The 20,518-nt window shown below is 36.6% G+C and overlaps 1 protein-coding gene across 11 annotated transcripts in view; it reads left to right on the forward strand.

The window, feature by feature from the left end:
* Nucleotides 1-20,518, forward strand: part of BIRC6 (baculoviral IAP repeat containing 6) — a 149,594-nt gene that overhangs the window by 39,401 nt on the left and 89,675 nt on the right. For 6 of the 11 annotated variants that reach the window (XM_039352325.1, XM_039352326.1, XM_039352331.1 and 3 more), the window contains exons 21-37: nucleotides 223-370; nucleotides 2,391-2,524; nucleotides 3,689-3,835; nucleotides 4,235-4,422; nucleotides 5,677-5,991; nucleotides 6,381-6,480; nucleotides 7,649-7,863; nucleotides 8,017-8,225; nucleotides 8,433-8,779; nucleotides 10,950-11,169; nucleotides 11,581-11,714; nucleotides 12,205-12,342; nucleotides 15,112-15,239; nucleotides 15,880-16,011; nucleotides 17,236-17,451; nucleotides 18,442-18,625; nucleotides 20,363-20,518. In XM_039352325.1, the coding sequence (XP_039208259.1) occupies nucleotides 223-370; nucleotides 2,391-2,524; nucleotides 3,689-3,835; nucleotides 4,235-4,422; nucleotides 5,677-5,991; nucleotides 6,381-6,480; nucleotides 7,649-7,863; nucleotides 8,017-8,225; nucleotides 8,433-8,779; nucleotides 10,950-11,169; nucleotides 11,581-11,714; nucleotides 12,205-12,342; nucleotides 15,112-15,239; nucleotides 15,880-16,011; nucleotides 17,236-17,451; nucleotides 18,442-18,625; nucleotides 20,363-20,518 (3,111 nt within the window). The remainder of the gene's footprint in view (nucleotides 1-222; nucleotides 371-2,390; nucleotides 2,525-3,688; nucleotides 3,836-4,234; nucleotides 4,423-5,676; nucleotides 5,992-6,380; nucleotides 6,481-7,648; nucleotides 7,864-8,016; nucleotides 8,226-8,432; nucleotides 8,780-10,949; nucleotides 11,170-11,580; nucleotides 11,715-12,204; nucleotides 12,343-15,111; nucleotides 15,240-15,879; nucleotides 16,012-17,235; nucleotides 17,452-18,441; nucleotides 18,626-20,362) is intronic. The other 5 variants (XM_039352329.1, XM_039352333.1, XM_039352334.1 and 2 more) reach the window with 4 other exon arrangements.

Consider the following 20,518-nt stretch of genomic DNA (forward strand, 5'->3'; position numbering starts at 1 on the left):
ATTTTACTTATTAGTCAATTCTACTCTGCATGTATGTTAATGTTACACTCAGAGTAGTATAACCTAGGAATATTGCCTGAACAGGTATCAATGCAGACTTACCACAATCTGTTAAAATTGATTAACAAAATATTTTATTGAATGGGTTTTGTAGGTGTCTGTATAGTTAAAGATTGCTTTTGTATTTACCTAAGGCTGAACATGTATATGTGTTCCTTTTAGGTTCTGTGTATTGGTATTTTGTTTTGCTGAATTATGTAAAGGATGAAGATTTAGCTGGCTGTAGTACTACGTGTGCTTCCCTGTTAACTGCAGTCTCTAGACAATTACAGGACCGATTAACACCCATGGAAGCACTACTTCAAACAAGGTAACAAGGGAAAAACTGCATCACTTTTTATTCATTCATTCAGTTGCTAAGATTATTGTCATCAGTGACACTAGGTGCTTACAAAAGATTAAAATGGAATAATATCAGTCAGTTAAGAATGATAATAAAACAGCTATGGAGGAGAGGGGAATGACACAACAATTAAGTAGAATTGTTAGAAGTGACATCATCACATAATTAAAGTGAGATGGGCAGTCTCTAAATTTGATAAGTAAATAAAATAATGTCCTAGCAAAATGCCTGTGTTATAAGCCAGCTATTTAAGGTTTTCTTAAAGGATAGGTCTCAGGCAATAAGGGCCTTGGAAGGGAATTCTGTTTCAAAAAGCAGTGCAATGACGTGGAAGACATATCTCATGGGTATGACATTGCTTAGTAGACAGTAGCTGAAGTACGTGTGCCCTGTCAGATCCTTACAGGACAGGCAGAGATAATTGGAAGAGGCAAGCCTGCAAATACCCGATCTTGTACTATAGGCTTTATTAATGACAACCAGCATCTTTGCTTATACCCCAAAGCCAGTGGCGTGATTCAAATAATTTAACCACCAGTTCTCTCTGAAATCACAGAACCCTTTAAGAGGCGCACACATAAAAACCAAATTAGAGCAGGGGGGAGCTGCTCCATGCGCCCCACACCTGCTTACTTCAGGGCCCCCACACCCAGGCCACTCCCTGCTCAGTGACCTCCCCCCATTGGTTCAATGAACTGGCTGGCTGCCCACCTCTTTCATTTCACTCCCCTCCCAAGCTGGACTGCCATGCTATGGAGGATGGACCTTACCAAGTCCCCTCCACCGTTTCGGAGCCAGGGGGAGTTATGGCGAAAGGCTCTGGCACCGATGCACAACAGCCGCATCTGCCGCTGGAGGGGCTTTCTTCAATCCCCACTACCCCTGCCACCCCTGCTTCGCCCCACAGATCAACTGCTCGGCGGCAGTGGCCAACTCCTTCCGCCAGTTCTCTTGTGCCGTGACCGGGGGGGGGTACAAGCCTCCCCTGCCAGCTCCCTCTGCCAGCCCTGGTATCCCTCTGCCAGTCCTCCGTCGCCGCCACTGCGCACCTGCTTGCACAAAGCAGCGCTCCATGTGGCTGCCTTCTTCCCAAACAAGAAAGAGAAAAAGGGAGAAAGACAGCTTACGGTATCTTCCTTTGCCTCCCCAGATGTCCTTAAGTCTTCCTTCCTTCCTTCTGCTGGTCCGCACTTTCTTGCTGCCTTGCATCGGCTGGCGTCTCCCTTCTCCGTTCTGGAAATGGCAGCCCCTTTTTCTGTCACTTTCCTCCCAGCAGAAATGAGGAAAGGAAAGGATGCTTTATATGGAAGGATGCTGAACTCCGGGGAAACTGCTCCAGCTGTAGCTAGGCGAGGAAGGCCAGGCTCTTGCAAAGCCCTTGGGAAGTGGATCTGCTTCCCGCAGGGTTGGCCTCGACACCTGCTTCGGATGGCAAACAGAAGAGCTTTGCTTTTTTTCTCCAGGAGGCCCTTTGAAATTGTCTCTCCCCACCCCCTTTGCTTTTCTGCCTTAAAATCCAGAGCAAACACATTTTCTTCCTGATCAGCTGAGGATGCGGTTGCTGAGTGTCTGCTCTGGATTTTAAGGCAGAAAAGCGAGGGGGGGGCAATTTCAAAGGGCCTCCTGGAGAAAAAGACCAAAGCTCTTCTGTTTGCCACCTGAAGCCGATGCCGAGGTTAAATATATTACATGTACCAAGAAATACCTGTAACTGCTGCATTTTGAATCCCTTGTGAACTTTTTAAACATACATTTTAGTACTTATCCTTTGTGTTTGAAATAATATTAGGCATGTTGTTTTATTTTCGCATTGTTTTTAAATAACTTTACTGAATATACTTCATGGAAATGTCAATTTCTTGTTTCTTAAAACATGTAACAGTATTGGTCATTCAAATTCTTAATGCTATATATTCGATTGATTTTATCCCATTGATCAAATTTGTATTTCTTATCACCTAGTGTCCTGCATTACATTGTTTTTCAGGTATGGGTTATATAGTTCACCTTTTGATCCGGTGCTCTTTGATTTGGAAATGAGTGGTTCTTCTTGTAAGAATATATATAATAGCAGCATTGGCGTTCAGTCAGATGAAATTGATTTATCTGATGTTCTCTCAGGTAAGCCCATGTATCTGCTTGTAACTGTGAAGTCAAAAGGTTTTTTTATAGTCACTATTGTTTGCTTTTGGCAACAACTTTATATAATTTTCATGTTGCAATTTGTCATTGAAGAAAATCAACCTCTTCAAAATAGACTGAACTTATTTTGTGTTCAACAGAGTTACATTGCCACAAGAAAATGGTTGTTTCTTCAGATTAGGTCAGCTCTTTGAGATAGGTCAGGGCAGGATACAGATTTGTAGGGACATCTGCAACTCTATTAATGCAGGATATAATAACCAAATCTTCAAAACTTGACAGAGTTCCTTTGTCTCTCATCTTATACCCAAGAGAATCAAGGCAAGGCAATTTTGAGTTTCCCTAGGAATATGTATAATTTTTTTATCTCAATATGATAATTTTGAATATTCTGAGATCAGAACAAACCATCAATCTGTTTTTAGTGGCATTGTTCTGAATGTTCTGATTAGAGGAAGCAATTTTAAAATTAATATTTGGAATTTCCCAAGGAAAACAAATTTTGTTTTTTATATCAGAGCAAAAGATTCCAGTTGCTTTGAGTTTGATTCCAATGGAACATTCTGACAGAACGTTGAGTTTTATCATGAAATAAACCTACTCCCTGTTTGGATCACTCTTAAAAACAGAATAAAAGAGGTTAGGACTACAAGAAAATTGGAGATGATTCTTTCCCCTCCATTATGAGAGAAAGCTTGAGCTAAATCTCAGTTCATTCTTTGAAAACAAATCACTGATAAATTTGGTTTTGACCAATCATACAAACCGGTATATTAAATTGTTTTAAAATTTTGAATCTAAAGCGTCCAATTTTGTGTGGAAGCCATTTTAACTCTTAAAAGGAGAGTAGGAGTTGCTAATTTTTCTATGGTACTACTTTCTGGTGTAGTTTCTTTGTGTTTTCATGCCATATGAGTTGTACTAAAATATAGAAGAAGTGAGGCTTGAGATGTACAAGTTATATGTTTCTCCTATATGTGTTAATTACATATATAGGGGGTTTTTTGGTCTGGATTGGGTACTTAGTCATTTATCTTTTCTTCTCTCTCCCCTCATTTTATATACATGATAGCAATAAAAATTAAAACTTTATTTCTAGTTATAATACAAGTGAACCAAATATATTATTTTCTCCCAATTCAGGGAATGGAAAAATCAGTAATTGTACAGCAGCTGAAGGCAGTTTTACTTCCCTCACTGGACTTTTAGAAGTTGAACCTCTACACTTTACTTGTGTTTCAACCAGTGATGGAACAAGAATAGAAAGGGACGATGCAAGTACGTTTACCGGTATATATATATTTATTACTTTTTTCTATGTAAGCCAAACTGTATTAATAGTCCAATGTAATCTTTCCAATAAGAAAGCTATGATGAATTTGAACTATTAATTGTTAAATGAAGGATATTGACACATTGTAATTAATCACATTGTAATTTAATTTAATAATTTAATTTAACGATGAGAAAAGTCTGCCTGCCTTGGAAATCAGTATTTTGATTTCCCTATTTACACAGCGAATGTTGAATCAAAGTTCCATTAAAAATTAGACCATTTGCGACTTTTTTCTTTTAAGATTGATTTTCTTGGTCGTTACCCAAACTGTGTTGTTTTCAGGATAATATTCTGTGTCTTGCTTTTCTTCATACATGGCTTTTTTTTGTTGTTGTTTCTTTGTTTCATGCCAGTGAGTACCTTTGGGGTTACCCCAGCAGTTGGAGGCCTCTCATCTGGGACAGTAGGGGAAGCCTCGACAGCCCTGAGTTCAGCAGCCCAGGTAGCTTTGCAGTCTCTCTCTCATGCAATGGCCTCAGCCGAGCAGCAGCTCCAGGTGCTTCAAGAGAAACAGCAGCAGCTTTTGAAGCTTCAGCAACAGGTTGGAGGCCATCTCTTTCATGATGTCTCTAAACTTCAAAAGCTGAGAGAATAATTCCCTTAATTGCAGAACGTCTCTCTTATTTGTGAGAGAGAGAGAGGAAGGAAAAACAAATCAGGCATAACTATCCAAAATGCATCTGTAGGAACATGTAACAAACATTCTGACTTTGAAAGTGCACAAGGGCTTTATTTGGTGCAGAAAAAATCTTTCTTGGATACGTTTGTGTTCCATTTTTCAAAGATCTTTATTTTAGATTAAGAACAAAATGTGAAAAGATGAAAAATGTAGTTGGATTTCTTTCCAACAGAATCAAATAGGTTGCTGTTTGATGAAGAGCCTTAGAAACAGAAACTTCTTTTCATTGCACTCAGGAAGGGATGCACGGTTTTTTTCTGTTCCTTCTAAAGTGCATGTTTAACTGCAGTCCATCTTAACCATTCTAATCCGTTCTTGTCAAGCTCAAAACTCAAGAGATCTTCTGTTAGCAAATTTCAGTCTTAACATCTTCAGAAAATCCTTTCCATCTGAAGCAACCTGGATGAAGCATTTGAATTTACATTAATTTTATGATATCTGTATTGACTTAGATCATATGGTACAATGACATACTTGTGTATTTAATAACTTTTTGGAGTAATGCACGTGACTACACCGAGCAGTCCATTAAGATAACTTCCCTGAACTATGCAAATTTGTTTTTTAAACCTTTTTTTAATATGAAAGAACCATCACAATCAGGGGCACATGGTATAAGAATTTCAGGTTGTATTCACAGTGGAAGGATGTACATCTCTTGTCCCACTGAACATAATGGGATTCTTAGATGTTTACAAATGTGTGAACTGATGACTTTGATTAGATTTAGATTTAAGCTTTCAGTCTCACGCATTCTTAGATATAAAATTCTGTTGAATGTAAGTTGTACTAAATATATTTAAGACAATTGGGCTGCACTGGACAACTTCAGCTTGCATGGTTTATGCAACAGGTTATTTCTAAGAGACAAGTTCAATAAACAAAATTAGGTGAGTTTTGAAGTGTTCTACTTTCATTTCTTGCACCGTTGTTCACTTTTTTGTGCTACCTTTTGCATTCTTTTGGTAACAACCTTTGGTGTGTTAAATGAAAGCTGAAGCTATTTGCTTTTATGTTTGTTTTGTTCATGCTGCTTATTGCTAATGCTTTTATTGCTACTGCCTTCACAGGCAGCAGCAGCCTACAGTACATATGCTGCTTTTATTTTCCCTGCAGAAAGCAAAGCTGGAAGCAAAACTACATCAGACAACAGCAGCAGCTGCTGCCGCAGCATCAGCAGTTGGTCCTGTTCACAACTCTGTGCCTTCCAACTCAGTAGCAGCCCCAGGGTTCTTCATTCATCCGTCGGATGTCATCCCACCCACTCCTAAAACAACCCCCCTGTTCATGACTCCGCCTCTTACGCCACCCAATGAGGCAGTTTCTGCTGTTATCAATGCAGAACTTGCACAGCTTTTTCCGGGTTCAGTCATTGATCCTCCTCCAGTTAACCTTTCTGCACACAACAAAAATGCAAACAAGTCCAAAACGGTAACTAAAAAAAAGAAGAAAAAAAGAGCTTTCATAAAATTGCAATCTAACTATCATTAATAACAGGAACTATTTTGACTGCGTGGTAGTTTGCCTTTTATCTAAGTGTTGAGAGTATATTTTGACAGGGAGTTTTGTTAAAACCTCTTATATAACAGCCCCAAATCTATTAAACCTACATTCCATATAAGGAAGCTAGCGCAAATAGCTTGTTAATGCTTTGAACTTTTCCATAGGTAGGCTTAAAAATCTAATCCGTATACAATATGAGTGATCAGTTTTTCAACCTTGAGCTTTCAGTCTGCTCTTTTTACTTTTGCATGTGCAGTAGCAAGTGACTAATACCAAATACAATAGATTTATATATTGATCAGTTTTTCTTCTTTCAGAATCCACTTGGAACTGGACTTGCTCTTGCAATATCTCATGCTTCACATTTTCTTCAGCCACCTCCTCATCAGTCTATCATTATAGAGCGAATGCATTCAGGTAAAATAGTAGTCTGTAGGTTAATTCTTTCTCGGTTAATTTGATTTGAATAGCTAATATAATAACTAGGTTCCAAAGCTGATACAGTGGTACCTTGGTACTCGACTGTTTCAAAACTGGTCAAATTTGGTACCCGACGTATTTTGACATGAAAATGTTGTCCCCAGTACTCATCAGTTATTTAGTACTGGACATGCTGCAAAAGGAAGTGGGATAGCTGCAGAGGGCCAACAGGAAGTCAGCCATGCTGGGAAGGTCACTGCAAAAGGAAGCATAGGCTACCCACAGAGGGGGTCCCAGTCAACCATACTGGGAAAGTCACTGACATAGGAAAAGGACAGATAGGAAGACCTTCCTGGCCAAAAAAATAGTCACATGGTAAGTCACATGGTTTGTTTGGTATTCATCCTTTTTAGTACTTGTTGCACCTCCTGGAACCAATTAAGGAGGAGTACTGAGGTACCACTGTTTAGGTATGACCAAGGCCCAAAGGGTGATTTTGGGATTCTTATATTTAAATTACAGTTGGTGTTTCGTATCAAATTGATTTTTCTATTTCTCTCAATTTCAGGAGTTTGTTATATAGCCCAGAAGCAGTTTAAAAATCCATAGAGCTGTATAATAAATCTTATGTTTCTATGATTTATTATACAACTACGGATTAGAGTTATACGGAAACTGTTTCTGTAGGTGCAAGTCAGTATTTTTTTGGTTGAGCTGAAAAGATTTGCACATTAAATGTAGGACATGCATGTTAAAAAGTGAGAAGGGAATTGTGTGAGCCTCTTCCCCACCAATTTTGAAATAAATGTTAAATAACTTAGTAGTTCTTCAAAGAAGGGGAAGAGTGTGGTTAAGGTTTACATTACTTTTAAAAACATTCCTGGTTAAGATTCATAGGGTTGATTTTGAGGCCTCTCTGAGTATAGTTTGAACTGAACCAAAAGATATAGGCATGTGGGTAGAAAAAACTATTGATGTCTCAGTCATAAATTCAAGAATAATCTGTACTGTGCCAGCAGTAACTAAATTGTAAATATTTATTTGTCAAAATTAAATATATTTAGCAACACGGGCTCTGTTAAGTTGTAGACCATGGCTACCCTTATGGCAAAGGCACACTGAGATCATTGTATTGGTATTTCATCAAGACTTTTTCTGTTCAAAGGTGCAAGGAGATTTGTGACATTAGACTTTGGTAGACCCATCTTATTGACAGATGTATTGATTCCAACTTGTGGGGATTTGGCTTCCCTATCGATTGATATTTGGACACTCGGTGAAGAAGTTGATGGAAGAAGGCTAGTTGTTGCTACAGATATTAGCACCCATTCTCTTATTCTGCACGATTTAATACCGCCACCAGTTTGCAGATTCATGAAGGTAAAAATTCTTTTTATAAAAATATATATTCTAATGAATATATATTTCAATATGGTAAATGTTCTTCATAATAGGTAATGCTCAGTTTTACAATATATTTCCTGTTTTCAAAGAATGACGTGACATGGAAAGGCTGCATGTCTTCTGTTTCAGATTACGGTCATTGGTCGCTATGGAAGTACAAATGCTAGAGCCAAAATTCCTTTAGGATTTTACTATGGACATACATACATCTTGCCTTTAGAGAGTGAGCTGAAGATTATGCACGATCCTTTGCGAGGCGAAGTTGAATCTACAAACCAGCCAGAAATTGATCAACATTTAGCTATGATGATTGCACTGCAGGAAGATATACAGTGCAGGTAAAATGCACGGTTGTTTCTGTTGTGTTGTTTTGTTTCTGTTGATGAGTTAGTGATTTAATGCAAGTTGTTGAATGTTAGCAAAACATTCGCCCTGTTTAAAACACTGTTATTTAACTGTACATAAGTATAAATATTTTTGTTTCCTGGGAGCTTTATTAATAATTTATGTATAATTATGACAATTTTTCCTTACTCCACTTACAGGTATAATTTAGCTTGCCATAGACTTGAAACACTCCTGCAAAGCATTGACCTTCCACCACTGAACAGTGCTAATAATGCTCAGTATTTTTTACGCAAGCCAGATAAAGCAGTGGAGGAAGACAGCCGAGTATTTTCTGCTTATCAGGATTGCATTCAGCTGCAGCTTCAGCTGAATTTGGCTCATCATGCTGTACAAAGGCTCAGAGTAGCTCTAGGAGCCAGCAGGAAGATTCTGAAAGAACAGAGTGATCCTAAAGAACTAATTCAGATGTCCTCCACAGAACAGTTGCGCACAATTATCCGATATCTGTTGGATACTTTACTTAGTTTACTTCATTCGTCCAATGGTTGGTAGCTCAATTATTTTTATTAATAAAATAACAAACTTTGCTATTTCATTGTCAATGCTTAAAAATATGTGTGTTAGTGTCAGTGGGGATTTTGAGGCTTTGTAGAATATTCCAGATTAAATGAAGGAGACAAAGGTTAAGAGAGTAAGGCTATAAAGAGAATCAAATTAAGGTTAAGCTGAAACTTCAGCAACTGTGTCTCTTAATTTTCTACATTCACAGGAACTGGAGAATTGTTTTATCTGAAGAATTCAGAATTCGCATCCACTATTTTGCATATCCACAAAATGTATATCTCAGAGTAGGCTGGCTCTGGTCAGCCTAGTTATTTTCAGTGTTCTGATCCCTCCTCCCTGCCTAAGTTATGGTTCTTGATCTACCACAAAATATAGAGGTAAAGATAGGTATCACAGGCAGTTGTACTAAAATTAGAGTGAAATAAAAGGAAGAAATCCAAGAGAGATAACTGATTATGATTAGTTCTTTGGGCTGCAGCAAGGCTTAGCTAGTGATTATAAAGATAGGGTAATATTGGGTCACTTCTGTCTTTGAAACTAACATTCATTGTATATTAGGGGTGTCAAACTCGCATGTATCGCAACTTTTTCTCCATTGCTGGCAATGGGGTGGGTGTGGTTTTGGCATGATGCATCCAGCCCGTGGGCTGGCAGTTTGACACTCCTGTTGTATATTTTAACAGATATTCCACAGCTGCAATTCTTTATACAGGTAGTCCTCAACTTACAACCAGAATTGAACCCAACCTTTCCATTGCTAAGCAAGACAGTTGTTGAGTTTTGCCCTTTTACATTTTACAACTTTTCTTGCCATAGTTGCTAAGTGAATCACTGCAGTTAAGTTAGTAATACAGTTAAGTGGCTTCCCCATTGACTTTGCTTGTCAGAAGGTTGCAGAAGGTGTTCACATGACCACAGAACACTGCAACTGTCATAAACATGAGTCAGTTGCCAATGTCCAAATTTTGATCACGTGGTCATGAGGGTGCTGCAAGTGGTTGTAAATCAAGGACTACCTGTAGAGTTAATAATAGATAATAGTCATTTCATAGAGAAGATAGTTTTATGAACTACTTAAAACAAAAATAGTGGATTGCATTAAGAACTGATCTGTTGCAACCAAATATTTCAAACTGCCATTATTTTTAATAGCATCATGATATTTGGAGTACCTTCCAACTTATAATATATAAATAAGAGAGATTTGATGGTGTAGCATCTTTAACTGGGAAATGGCCTAAATTTTATTCACACAGTTCTTGTCTTCTCTTGATAAGACAGTCAAGAGACTTCCAGAGATTTTGCAATAATGCAGAATTAATTAAAATATAAAAAAATAAAAAATTTAAAGGACCACATAAAGATAAAAAACAACAAGCGTAACGTAAATGCCGGCGTACAAGGCGAGCCGGCGTATAAGACGACCCCCGTCTTTATAGCCGGGCCGCATTCCTGCAACGTCGTCTTATACGCTGGAAACTACCAGTATTTCCGGCGTATAAGACGACTCAGCGTATAAGACAACCCCCGTCTTTGGCGCCGATTTCAGCGCTCGCGGAAGTCGCCTTATACGCCGGCATTTACGGTATTTCCTTTCATGTGAATGCATCATTCAGTTTGATTTTCATGTCAGCCCAAATACTTTCAGGTGATACCTAAATTGTCTTTTTTCAGGAACTGGGAAGAAATGTTCACTGGTGAATTTTAGTGAGTTGAGGAAGATCTAGTCTACAGACTTAGGAAAGGGAATGTTTTGTTTGTGGTGTGTGTGTGAGATAGATAGAGATAGAGATTTATATCTTGATGTGTAAAACCAGCTTCTGTGTTTTTTAGAAGTATCCATGTGTTGTTTTTTTAGCGGTTTGCCTTTCTTTTCATGAAAATAGAAGATGAAAGGTTTCTAAATCTGTTAAATTAAATGATGAATGGCATATTTAACTTTTTATTACATTGTAAACCACTCAAAGTTGCTGTATTAGTGAGATGAGCCGTATAGAAATTAATTAATTAGTTGAGCAGAAACCTGTGAGACAGCTAGCATATTGTCACTGCTAAGATACATCTTGAACAAACCTGTGTAATCTGCATTCACTTCTAGATTCACAATCAATGCTTTTTGCAACCTAACATACTTCATTCCTTTTTCTAAGGGCACTCTGTTCCTGTGGTTTTACAAAGTACATTTAACGCTCAAGCCTGTGAAGAATTATTCAAGCACTTGTGTATTAGTGGGACTCCCAAAATACGTCTGCACACAGGTCTTTTACTCGTTCAGCTATGTGGAGGTGAAAGATGGTGGGGACAGTTTCTCTCAAATGTCCTGCAGGAATTGTATAATTCAGAGCAACTTCTTATTTTTCCACAAGACAGGTACTTTTCACATTATTTTTAACATATCATCAAGCAGCATTCAGTCTGTTTATTATTGAAATGTAGAAAGATAGGCAAGATGGGAAAAGCTTTAAAATAATTGTAATAATTTGCAGTTGTAATAAATGAAGACCATCATCATCATGATTAAGTCTGTAAGTTGTTGAAATGTGTTAAATTTCATAGTAGGGATCTGCATATTGAGGTACATAGTCTATAATGGAACTGCAAAAAATGTGTAATCTTTATATTTAATACTATCAATTTGCTTTAGTTCCTTATGCCTGAAGAACAAAAGAGAAATAAATGTTTGATTTCCTAGGATCAGCTTTCTCTCTCTCTCTCTTGTGAAGTATTACTACTTATTAAAGCAGCCAGGAATATTTTAAATCACTTACTTTTTATATTTAGGGTCTTCATGTTGCTTTCTTGCATTGGTCAAAGATCACTCAGCAACACTGGTGTCTTAGAAAGTTTGTTGAATCTCTTGGATAATCTCTTGTCTCCTCTTCAGCCTCAATTACCTCTCCACAGATGCTCAGAAGGTACCAAATGTTTCTAAAATAATGTTAGATTTTTTTTAAAAAAAAGTCAGTCTAGCTCTGTTAGTGTAATTGGTTTTTTTTTTGCAGGATTGTAAAATGTAATCTAGATCATGATTAGTTGGAAACAGAGAGATAACAGAAAACCTTAATTCCATCTATTGATTGTCTGCTATGAGGGGTGCAAGTCCAGGCACAAGAGCCCTATCATGGAGGCTTAGAAAAAAAAATTGAACTGAAAAATTCAAAGACACCGATTGCACACTAATTTGACTGAATCTAATTTCAAAGTATTCATTTTAGGTATTAAAATTTATTCCCAAGTAGTTGAACAAACAATTTCTTCACATGATTATCAAAATTTAAGCATTCTTTTTTTCTGCTCGTTTATGTGAGAACAGGAGAAACAGATATGTAAAATATTTTGAGATTCTGGAAAAAAATCTGTTATATGTTGTCTTAGTAATTACAAACAAATTCTCTTATTTTGAAGGCGTTCTGGACATTCCTATGATTAGCTGGGTTGTAATGTTGGTATCTAGACTCTTAGACTATGTGGCAACAGTGGAAGATGAAGCAGCTACATCTAAGAAGCCTTTGAATGGAAAAGAGAGAGAAAGATTCTTGACAGGTGTAGTATATATTACTTAAGATGGTAAAACTTATTAATAAGCATACAGTCTCTGAAAAAGGGCAGTCATCTTTGCATAGAATAATACTACAATTTTGGATAAATCTTATTGAAAAGAGCTATGAACTTGTGACTGCATCTTTGTCAGGTGTGAAAGATCAGGTCCACAAGTGAAGGTCCAATTAACCTGATTTATTGCTAATCATGCCTATGCCAGGAATCTTCTCAACTAATGGTTAGCACCTGCTTGGGGTTAAATAATGGCATTCAAGGGTGGGGGGGAATTGGATTTACTTCGCTTGTAGCTATATAGGGATTCTAGGCTGATCCATCTTTTAACCCCACCCCCAGGTTCTGCCAATCCTTTTACAATCTTTTTATTCCACCCAATCACTATGACTGCTAAACTAACCATTAATTGAAAGCTTAGAAAAGACATGTCAAACACAAGGCCCGGGGGCCAGATGCGGCCCGCAAAGTGGTTTCATGTGGCCCATGAAGCCATCCTGGAAACAGTGAGGAAATGGCCCCTGCTGCCTTGGCCCTGGCCCAGACCAGCTGGGAGCCAATATACAATTTTGTGGTGGCCATCTATACTGAAAGGCATTCAGTCTTAGCTCCAAAAGCCCCCCCCCCCATGGCCTAAGAGAAACAGTGAGGCTCCTCCAATGAACCATGCCTTGGCACTTGCCCTGGTCGCACCCAGAGACCCTCAGATATCCCACTCCTGCCCAGGCCCCCACAGGCACCCTTGACACGAACGATGTGGAGCTGGCCACACCCACCCAGCAGGCCATACCCACTCCACCCAAGCCCACCCACCCGGCCCCCTGAGGGCAACCGCAATGCTGCTGCGGCCCTCAATGAAAATGAGTTTGAAACCCCTGGCTTAGAGTATTACTGGAATTGAAGATCCTGCACTGTTATTCCAAAACAAGATAATCTGAATTTTCCATTTTAGATGGTATCAGTATCACAATTTCAGACACTGAAATACTTGCTAGCTCAAGTAATCAGCTAATCAGTAGCAAGTAGAAACAAAGAAAAAAAAGGTTATATATGCTGGGCATCCTTGTTCCCCAGCCTAATGAGTACTGTTATTATGTTAGAAAAATTATGTATTTATTTGACAAATTTCCAGGGTACCATTTGTTCAGCGCCATGTTTGTTGAGCAGATGTCCATTAAATAAATATCTATAATAACCAACAGGTAGTCCAGCTTCATTTCTGTCCATCTATCAATATATCAATTGTCCATCTGTTTTAAAAAATGCTTTAAAAATCAGACAGGTCAGAGAATTTGCTGTATGCCAGGGGACATATCTGCGAGCATATTAATTCCCAATGGTATAATAAATACTTTAGGATTAAGTCATTCGGAGAAAGGTAGGGATGGGCACCACTTGATGTCCAGAGCTGAAAAGGTGATACAAAGGAACAGTAAGTGTATATGCACATACTTAAACAAAGTACTTCTTTTTCTGGGATAAAACAGTAACTATGCAGTCCAAGAAAAATGCATATTTGAGTTAAGGAGCTACCAATAGTGTACCCGTGTCCAGTCCACTTTCCCCCCCCCTTTTTTTTCTTTTTCTTCAGATCTGAAATACTGTTATGTACATTATGTTGATGATTAGCATAGGGTTGAAAGGAAAAGACTTCATTATTCAGGATAGAAATCCCTCCCACTTGAATAAATAATATTATAATCTAAAGTTGGGAGAGTCTTTTGCTCACTTGTATTTGCTTATAATTTTGTATTATAGAAAACAATTGACTGCCGTTTATCTATCTGTTTGAATAGTTAGCCCTCTTTTCATTAAAATGAATTCCAGAGTGGAATACAATACTCATGCAGAGTTACAAAAAACAAAAACATCAAACAGTGTGAACCACACATTAAATAACAGAGCAGGGTTAGTAGGCTTTTAGTTGACATAAAAGCTAGCTGCAGTTTTCTCCCTTCCCCTCCCATACATGTTTCAAAAATAGTATCCCTCTGAAGTTGTATCTTATGCTTTATACTAATGGATGTATGGTCCTTAGATTTTTGGATAATTTTCCAATTGTTTGATTAAGAGATAAAGACTTTTAGTTAAATTTAATATCAAAATATACAGTACATAAAGTAATAGCTTCTTAGCAAAGAGAAATATTTTGGGATCTTAATTGTTAAAAAAGAATGTTCTAAGGTACACTCAGTTTTAGGCTGATTTCAAGGTTTTACATCAAGCTGTAATCAAGCAGTTCCTGTTCAGTTCCCTGTAGCTGTGGTGAAGTACACTACAAAACAGTTCACACTGCCTCTGAAAATGCTGCTATGAATGCTGGTGAGATGTCACGATAATATAAGATGAACCAAGGCCATTCAGCCTATAAGCTCATCATTGGCTGATATACACAGATTCATTGCATAGGACTTCCTTTTTCATCTGATTTTCTTGTGCAGTGTTCAATGTCTTTTCTGCTTTCCTATTAAAAAGACTTACTTGTTGGATGGTTCAATTAACATTTCATTTTAAAAAATCCCCGTTTTGAAGATTGAAAGCTACCTATTTCTAAATACCGTTTCTGGTCCTTTCAATAAAGCTAAATCAATTATTTCCCTAGCATCCAAACAATAATTCAGTTAATGCTGTATCCTTAAACAAACTAACAAAACAGATTTTTTTTTCTTTTTTCAAGATATGCGTACTGATTTTTTGTTTGTATGTCCAAGTAAAACATTGACTACCAAATTTGAAATATTATTTTGTTTTGCTTTTCAGGCAATCAGTGGAGTTTCATTAACAATAATTTACATACACAGAGCCTCAATAGATCTTCAAAAGGCAACAGTAGCTTAGATAGGTTATATTCCAGAAAGATCAGGAAACAACTTGTTCATCATAAACAGGTAACCTCTAGCTCATATTAATGATTTTCTTTTTCTAAATTATATTAGGATATTATGATTTTGAGATGCAATTCATGTTTTATGTTCAGAGCAATATTTTATAAGTTAGGTAGCATATAGCTGGAGTGCACTGAAGCAAGTTAAAGGAACTTCCAGTTGCCTGACTTTCCCACAGCAACCATGAACCTAACTGAAAGTGTGGCTGATACTGACAATATAATAATTGCAGACAAGGGTCCTAAGGAAATCCTATGCGTGCCCTGCAGGGTGGAATAAGAGATTTCCACCATCTTAGTAGAAGAAGAGTTCACACAAGTGTGAAACTTTGGAGAGAATAATGTGAGAAACCACTTTTCTAATTAACTTGCTCATTATAAACTATTTGGAAAACTTGACAGTGAGTACAAACACACAGCAAATATCTGCTCCTATACAATGTTTGAAGCCTCACCAGTTTCTGCACCCTTAAAACTGTTACTGAAACTGGCTTTATAATTCAGATCTGTTGACAGCCTGTTAAAGTTTTATAAATATAAAAACTAAAAGTTAAAAAACTTTAACTTGACCATCCTATGAAAGTGCATATCTATTTTGCATCTTATTATACATTTTTATATATACTGTTAACATTTTCTTTTAGCAACTTAACTTATTAAAAGCAAAACAGAAGGCTTTGGTGGAACAGATGGAAAAAGAAAAAATACAAAGCAACAAAGGATCATCCTATAAACTTTTAGTAGAACAGGCAAAACTAAAGCAGGCCACGTCAAAGGTATGATGTTCTGCAATTATATTTATTGTCTTGCGCAGAAATATCTTTTTCTGCAAATTCAAATATGTTTTGGGTTCATTTTTTCCTTAAATGATTTCATTATGCCTCTTAAGGCCTAATCTGTTGATCCAGTTACCTGCCATATCTCTGATTTTAGAACTAATCAATTCTAATATAGGTACCTGTTCATATGTATGTATGTATATGTACATATATTTTATGTAAACTACTTTCTAAATAATGCTGTGGGTTATTCACATCAAGATAGTTCCTTATAATAAAAATTAAGATTAAATTATAATATTTCAACAATTCTCCAGCTGTGCCCTTTTTTTGAGTCATCAGAAAAGGTGCATGGGCAGTATTCAAATAATTGTGCTAATAATAATTAGCTAAGGCCAAAGGAAGTTGGATTTGTCTTTTTAAAACCACTCTTTAAAGCGGGTATCAAACTGCCGGCCCGCTGACTGGATGTGTCATGCGGAAGCCGCGCCCACCCCATTGTCAGCAATGGCAAAACCGTCCTGATAGGTTAGGTGATGTCACGTGACGTCACGAGTTTGACATGTCTGCTTTAAAGAAAATGGTGTTCTAATTAAGCATTTTTTGGTCCACAGAGTTGTCTGAAATAGTTTTGGCTATCACGTTCAGTTGCAGTTATTTCTCTTAAGAAATATTAAGGAATATTTATTTATTTATTTAATCTATATGCCACCCATCTCACAGTTAGAGGCAACTTGTATAAGATGTTGAGAAATCCTCACTTGAAGACCAATAATCATACACTATTATTGTGCTTTGACATCATCACCATTGCATGTTCCAACTAATATTCCTTACTATTAAGACATTAGTTATATTCAGTGTCTTATCTAAAGAGTTCAGTGTGATAATAGTTGGGTAATGGTTTATGTAATGAGTAAATTTGTTTCATATTAGAATTATAAATTTGAAAACAACAAATGTTATTGGTGTTGCGATTTAGGAAATAATGTTATGTATGTTTAGTTAAATAGACATTTATTTATTTGGACTTATTGGATAATATTGTAATCTTACATAAGATAAGAGACCTCTTATCTCTTATTTGATTGAAAGACCGTGTTATTGATACTAGTGATTTATGTGGTTGTTTTCATTTATTTGTATGTGAAATTATTGACTCCTACAATTCAATGAATAGTTGAATAATGGCAAATGTGTTTATGTTTATGATTTATGTAGCACTTTAAGGATTTGATACGCTTACGACGGACTGCAGAGTGGCCCCGTTCTACATTAGACACTGAAGTATCAACTGCAAAAGAAACTCCAGAAATTGAGCCTCTTACATTTACATTGGCACATGAACGCTGCATCTCAGTGGTGCAGAAATTAGCTCTCTTTCTCTTGTCAATGGATTTTACTTGTCATGCAGATCTGCTGTTATTTGTATGCAAGGTATGGATTATGCAATGCAGTTAATAGAAATAAATCTGGTCAAAGCTTGAAGCTTGCATTTCAGTATACCAGGTTGGATCAGCAGTTCTCACAAAATTCTTTCCCAATAATTATTTGTCATCCAAAATTATGACGACTTCAGCCCCTTGTGGGAAAAATTTAAATAGCATGGTTTGAAATGATAATTTTTTTTTAAAACATCCACTGTTGTTCTGATCCTAAGGAGTTTTGCTCTGATAGGATTACATTTAAATGAATGAGTTTCCACAAAAGAAGGAAGCTGGTTGTTGGGCTTTAAATATAATTCCATCAATATGGTGTACCTTTTCCTAGCCGTCTTTTATATAAAATATTTTTTCTCAATGTATCTGTGCTGAAGCAAGAGCTATGGATTGTATCAAATAGCAGTTTTGCTTTACATGATCCTTTAATTTGTGCTAATTTATGCAGTCTTGCTTCTTTTTCCCTCTTGACACTTAAGACATAGCCTCTGAAAAATGTTGTCATTGTTCCTGATAATTGGCAAAAATCTGAACCATTATAGCAGAGGGACTGATGGGAAATAAACCAACATTTTGTTGGGAGTTTTTGAAAGTGTAACCAACACTGTCGGTTACAGCACAATAACTTTTAGTAATTTATGTGTTCTTGTGTTATAGTTTTGAACTTTGCAATTTCTAAGATGAAATAAAAAATAAAGACATTAGAAATAGGGGGGCAACTCTTTATATGAGAACTTCCCCAAGCTACAGATGGAAGGCATAAACTAAAGTTACATATACTCTCAAACCAGAAGGATTACCTTATTTCTTCTTTTGATCTATCAATACTTCTGATGTTATTCTAAATTCCTTTACCATTATTTATAAATACTTGTGTATATTACAATTGCTAAATATACGCGTCTTTGTTTTGCAGAAATGTTATGTTCTCCATAGATAGGAAACAAGTTGTGGCAAAGAGAATTTTGTCTACCTCTTTTTATTTCAGGTTCTTGCTAGAATTGCAAATGCAACAAGGCCTACAATTCATTTGTGTGAAATTGTGAATGAAGCTCAGTTAGAAAGGCTACTCCTGCTTCTGGTTGGAACAGACTTTAACAGAGGTGATATCTCTTGGGGAGGAGCATGGGCTCAGTATTCCCTGACATGTATGCTGCAAGATATTCTAGCAGGTTTGTTAAAAATCATATTTTATCTATGGAAAATGCCTTGGTTACCTGCAGTGGGAAACAGTGAAGGAGTAGTAGTTAATTAATTAGTCTTGAACCATATCAAAGACCATAAAATAAAGATAAAATGTAGCAACTAGTTCAAGGATAAAATAGAAAAAAGAACATGTAACAGTAAAATACATATGTAGTAAATACGAAGTATCAGCATTCAGAAAAATATATATGATATGATATCCCAATCTATTCAATATAACAGCCGTACTGCCTTCCATATATGTCATTTTATAATACAATGGAACCACCCATGTTCAGTCATGTAATCTAGCACCTCAAATCCTGTTCTAGAATAGTCCCGTCATAAGAATTGTATTAAATTCTACGGCAGGTATTTTACATATTGGAAAATGGTTTTGTTCTTAGCCAATCAAAAAAAATCTATTTTTTTGTCAATAACAGTTTCTTTGGGCACTGATATCCAAGACTTTGTTTGAAAATTTCCTTTGACTGAGAGGCAGTTGAGAGTAAATATTGGGTGGAAAACCCATGCTATGAAATAACTTTGGTAATTCAATTTATGCAGAAGGTATGCTGAACCATACTTAAATTGTTCTGCTAAACATATATTAGATATCCTATCAGGGCCCACTGAATGGATGCTCTGCCAATAGATTAAAAATAATAATTATTGAGTGGCTATGTGTGGAGTGAAAACCTGCTTCTGCTCTAACCACTGGAGTTGACATGTTCTTGCCAGTTTCCAGTTTGTGTGGGTTTTTTTTTTTTTGGTTTTTTTTAAATGGGTCTGAATTTACTCCAGTGAGGAAACTTTTGTATGGCTCCATAATTCCATACCTTAGTTCAGCATTGGGACTATTTTTACCCGAAATGCTTTCAATGTGGGAGGGGAACAAGATACCTGGATAATTATATTTAGTTTATATAATCTTTTGGTACTTATCTCAGCCATCACCAACCTTATTTTAAAATGATTTATCTATGACCCTGTGTTGGTAAAAGCAACTCTTAAATAACTGAAAGAATTCATTTGTCCAGTAGACTTCCCATTCAACTGCTAGTTTTCCAGGCTCCTTGTTAGATTTCAGAAATTGAATAATAAGTTTGATTTCTGACATTGATACCGGAGGCTGTGGAAAAGGTTTTCAAATGCTAAAGGATTAATAGTTTGGGAGGCCCTAAAAATCCTCTCAAATTAAAGCTGGGATAAGAATATAAAATTGGAATTTATATTTTCTTCAATAAAACAGTCGGGGTGTTCAAAAAGAAAAATGTTTTTGTCCCTTTTGCTAAAATTTCAAGTGCTTACTATATTTTAGTTGTGTATAAAATTTTATAAAGTTTAAAAACTTTAAAATTTTATGTTGTTTTTAGCGGATAGAATATCTCTAGGCCTGGCACATTGCTGTCATCTGTAATTTTCTAGTACATAGATAGACTCAAACCAATTAGAACTTATTTGCTGTCAATTTGTGGTATCTGAAATAGGTTTATGAAGCCCTACAAATTTTACTATTGATTTTCTCAATAGTGCTTAAAAATGTTTTAAAAAAAATTAAAAAGACCACACATTTATGCCTCATATTTTTGAAAAAAGCCGATACGCAAAACTGCCATGAAACATGAAACATTTTGTTTAAAATGTGAGGTGAATATTGCACATGCCAAGGCAATTGATACCCATCTCAGCCTATTCTGGTAACTCTTCCCTATACCGTTCAGGAGAACTGTTGGCTCCAATAGCTGCTGAAGCCATGGAGGAGGCAGCAGTAGGAGAGGAGGCAGGGACTTCAACTGTAGATTCAGATGATGCTCTTCAGCAGTCTGCAGTTCAATTAGTGGAAACTATTGATGAGCCATTAGCACATGACATTACAG

Source organism: Crotalus tigris, unplaced genomic scaffold (genome assembly GCF_016545835.1).
Source record: "Crotalus tigris isolate CLP2741 ecotype Arizona unplaced genomic scaffold, ASM1654583v1 scf7180000018420.1175843, whole genome shotgun sequence".
NCBI lineage: Eukaryota > Metazoa > Chordata > Lepidosauria > Squamata > Viperidae > Crotalus > Crotalus tigris.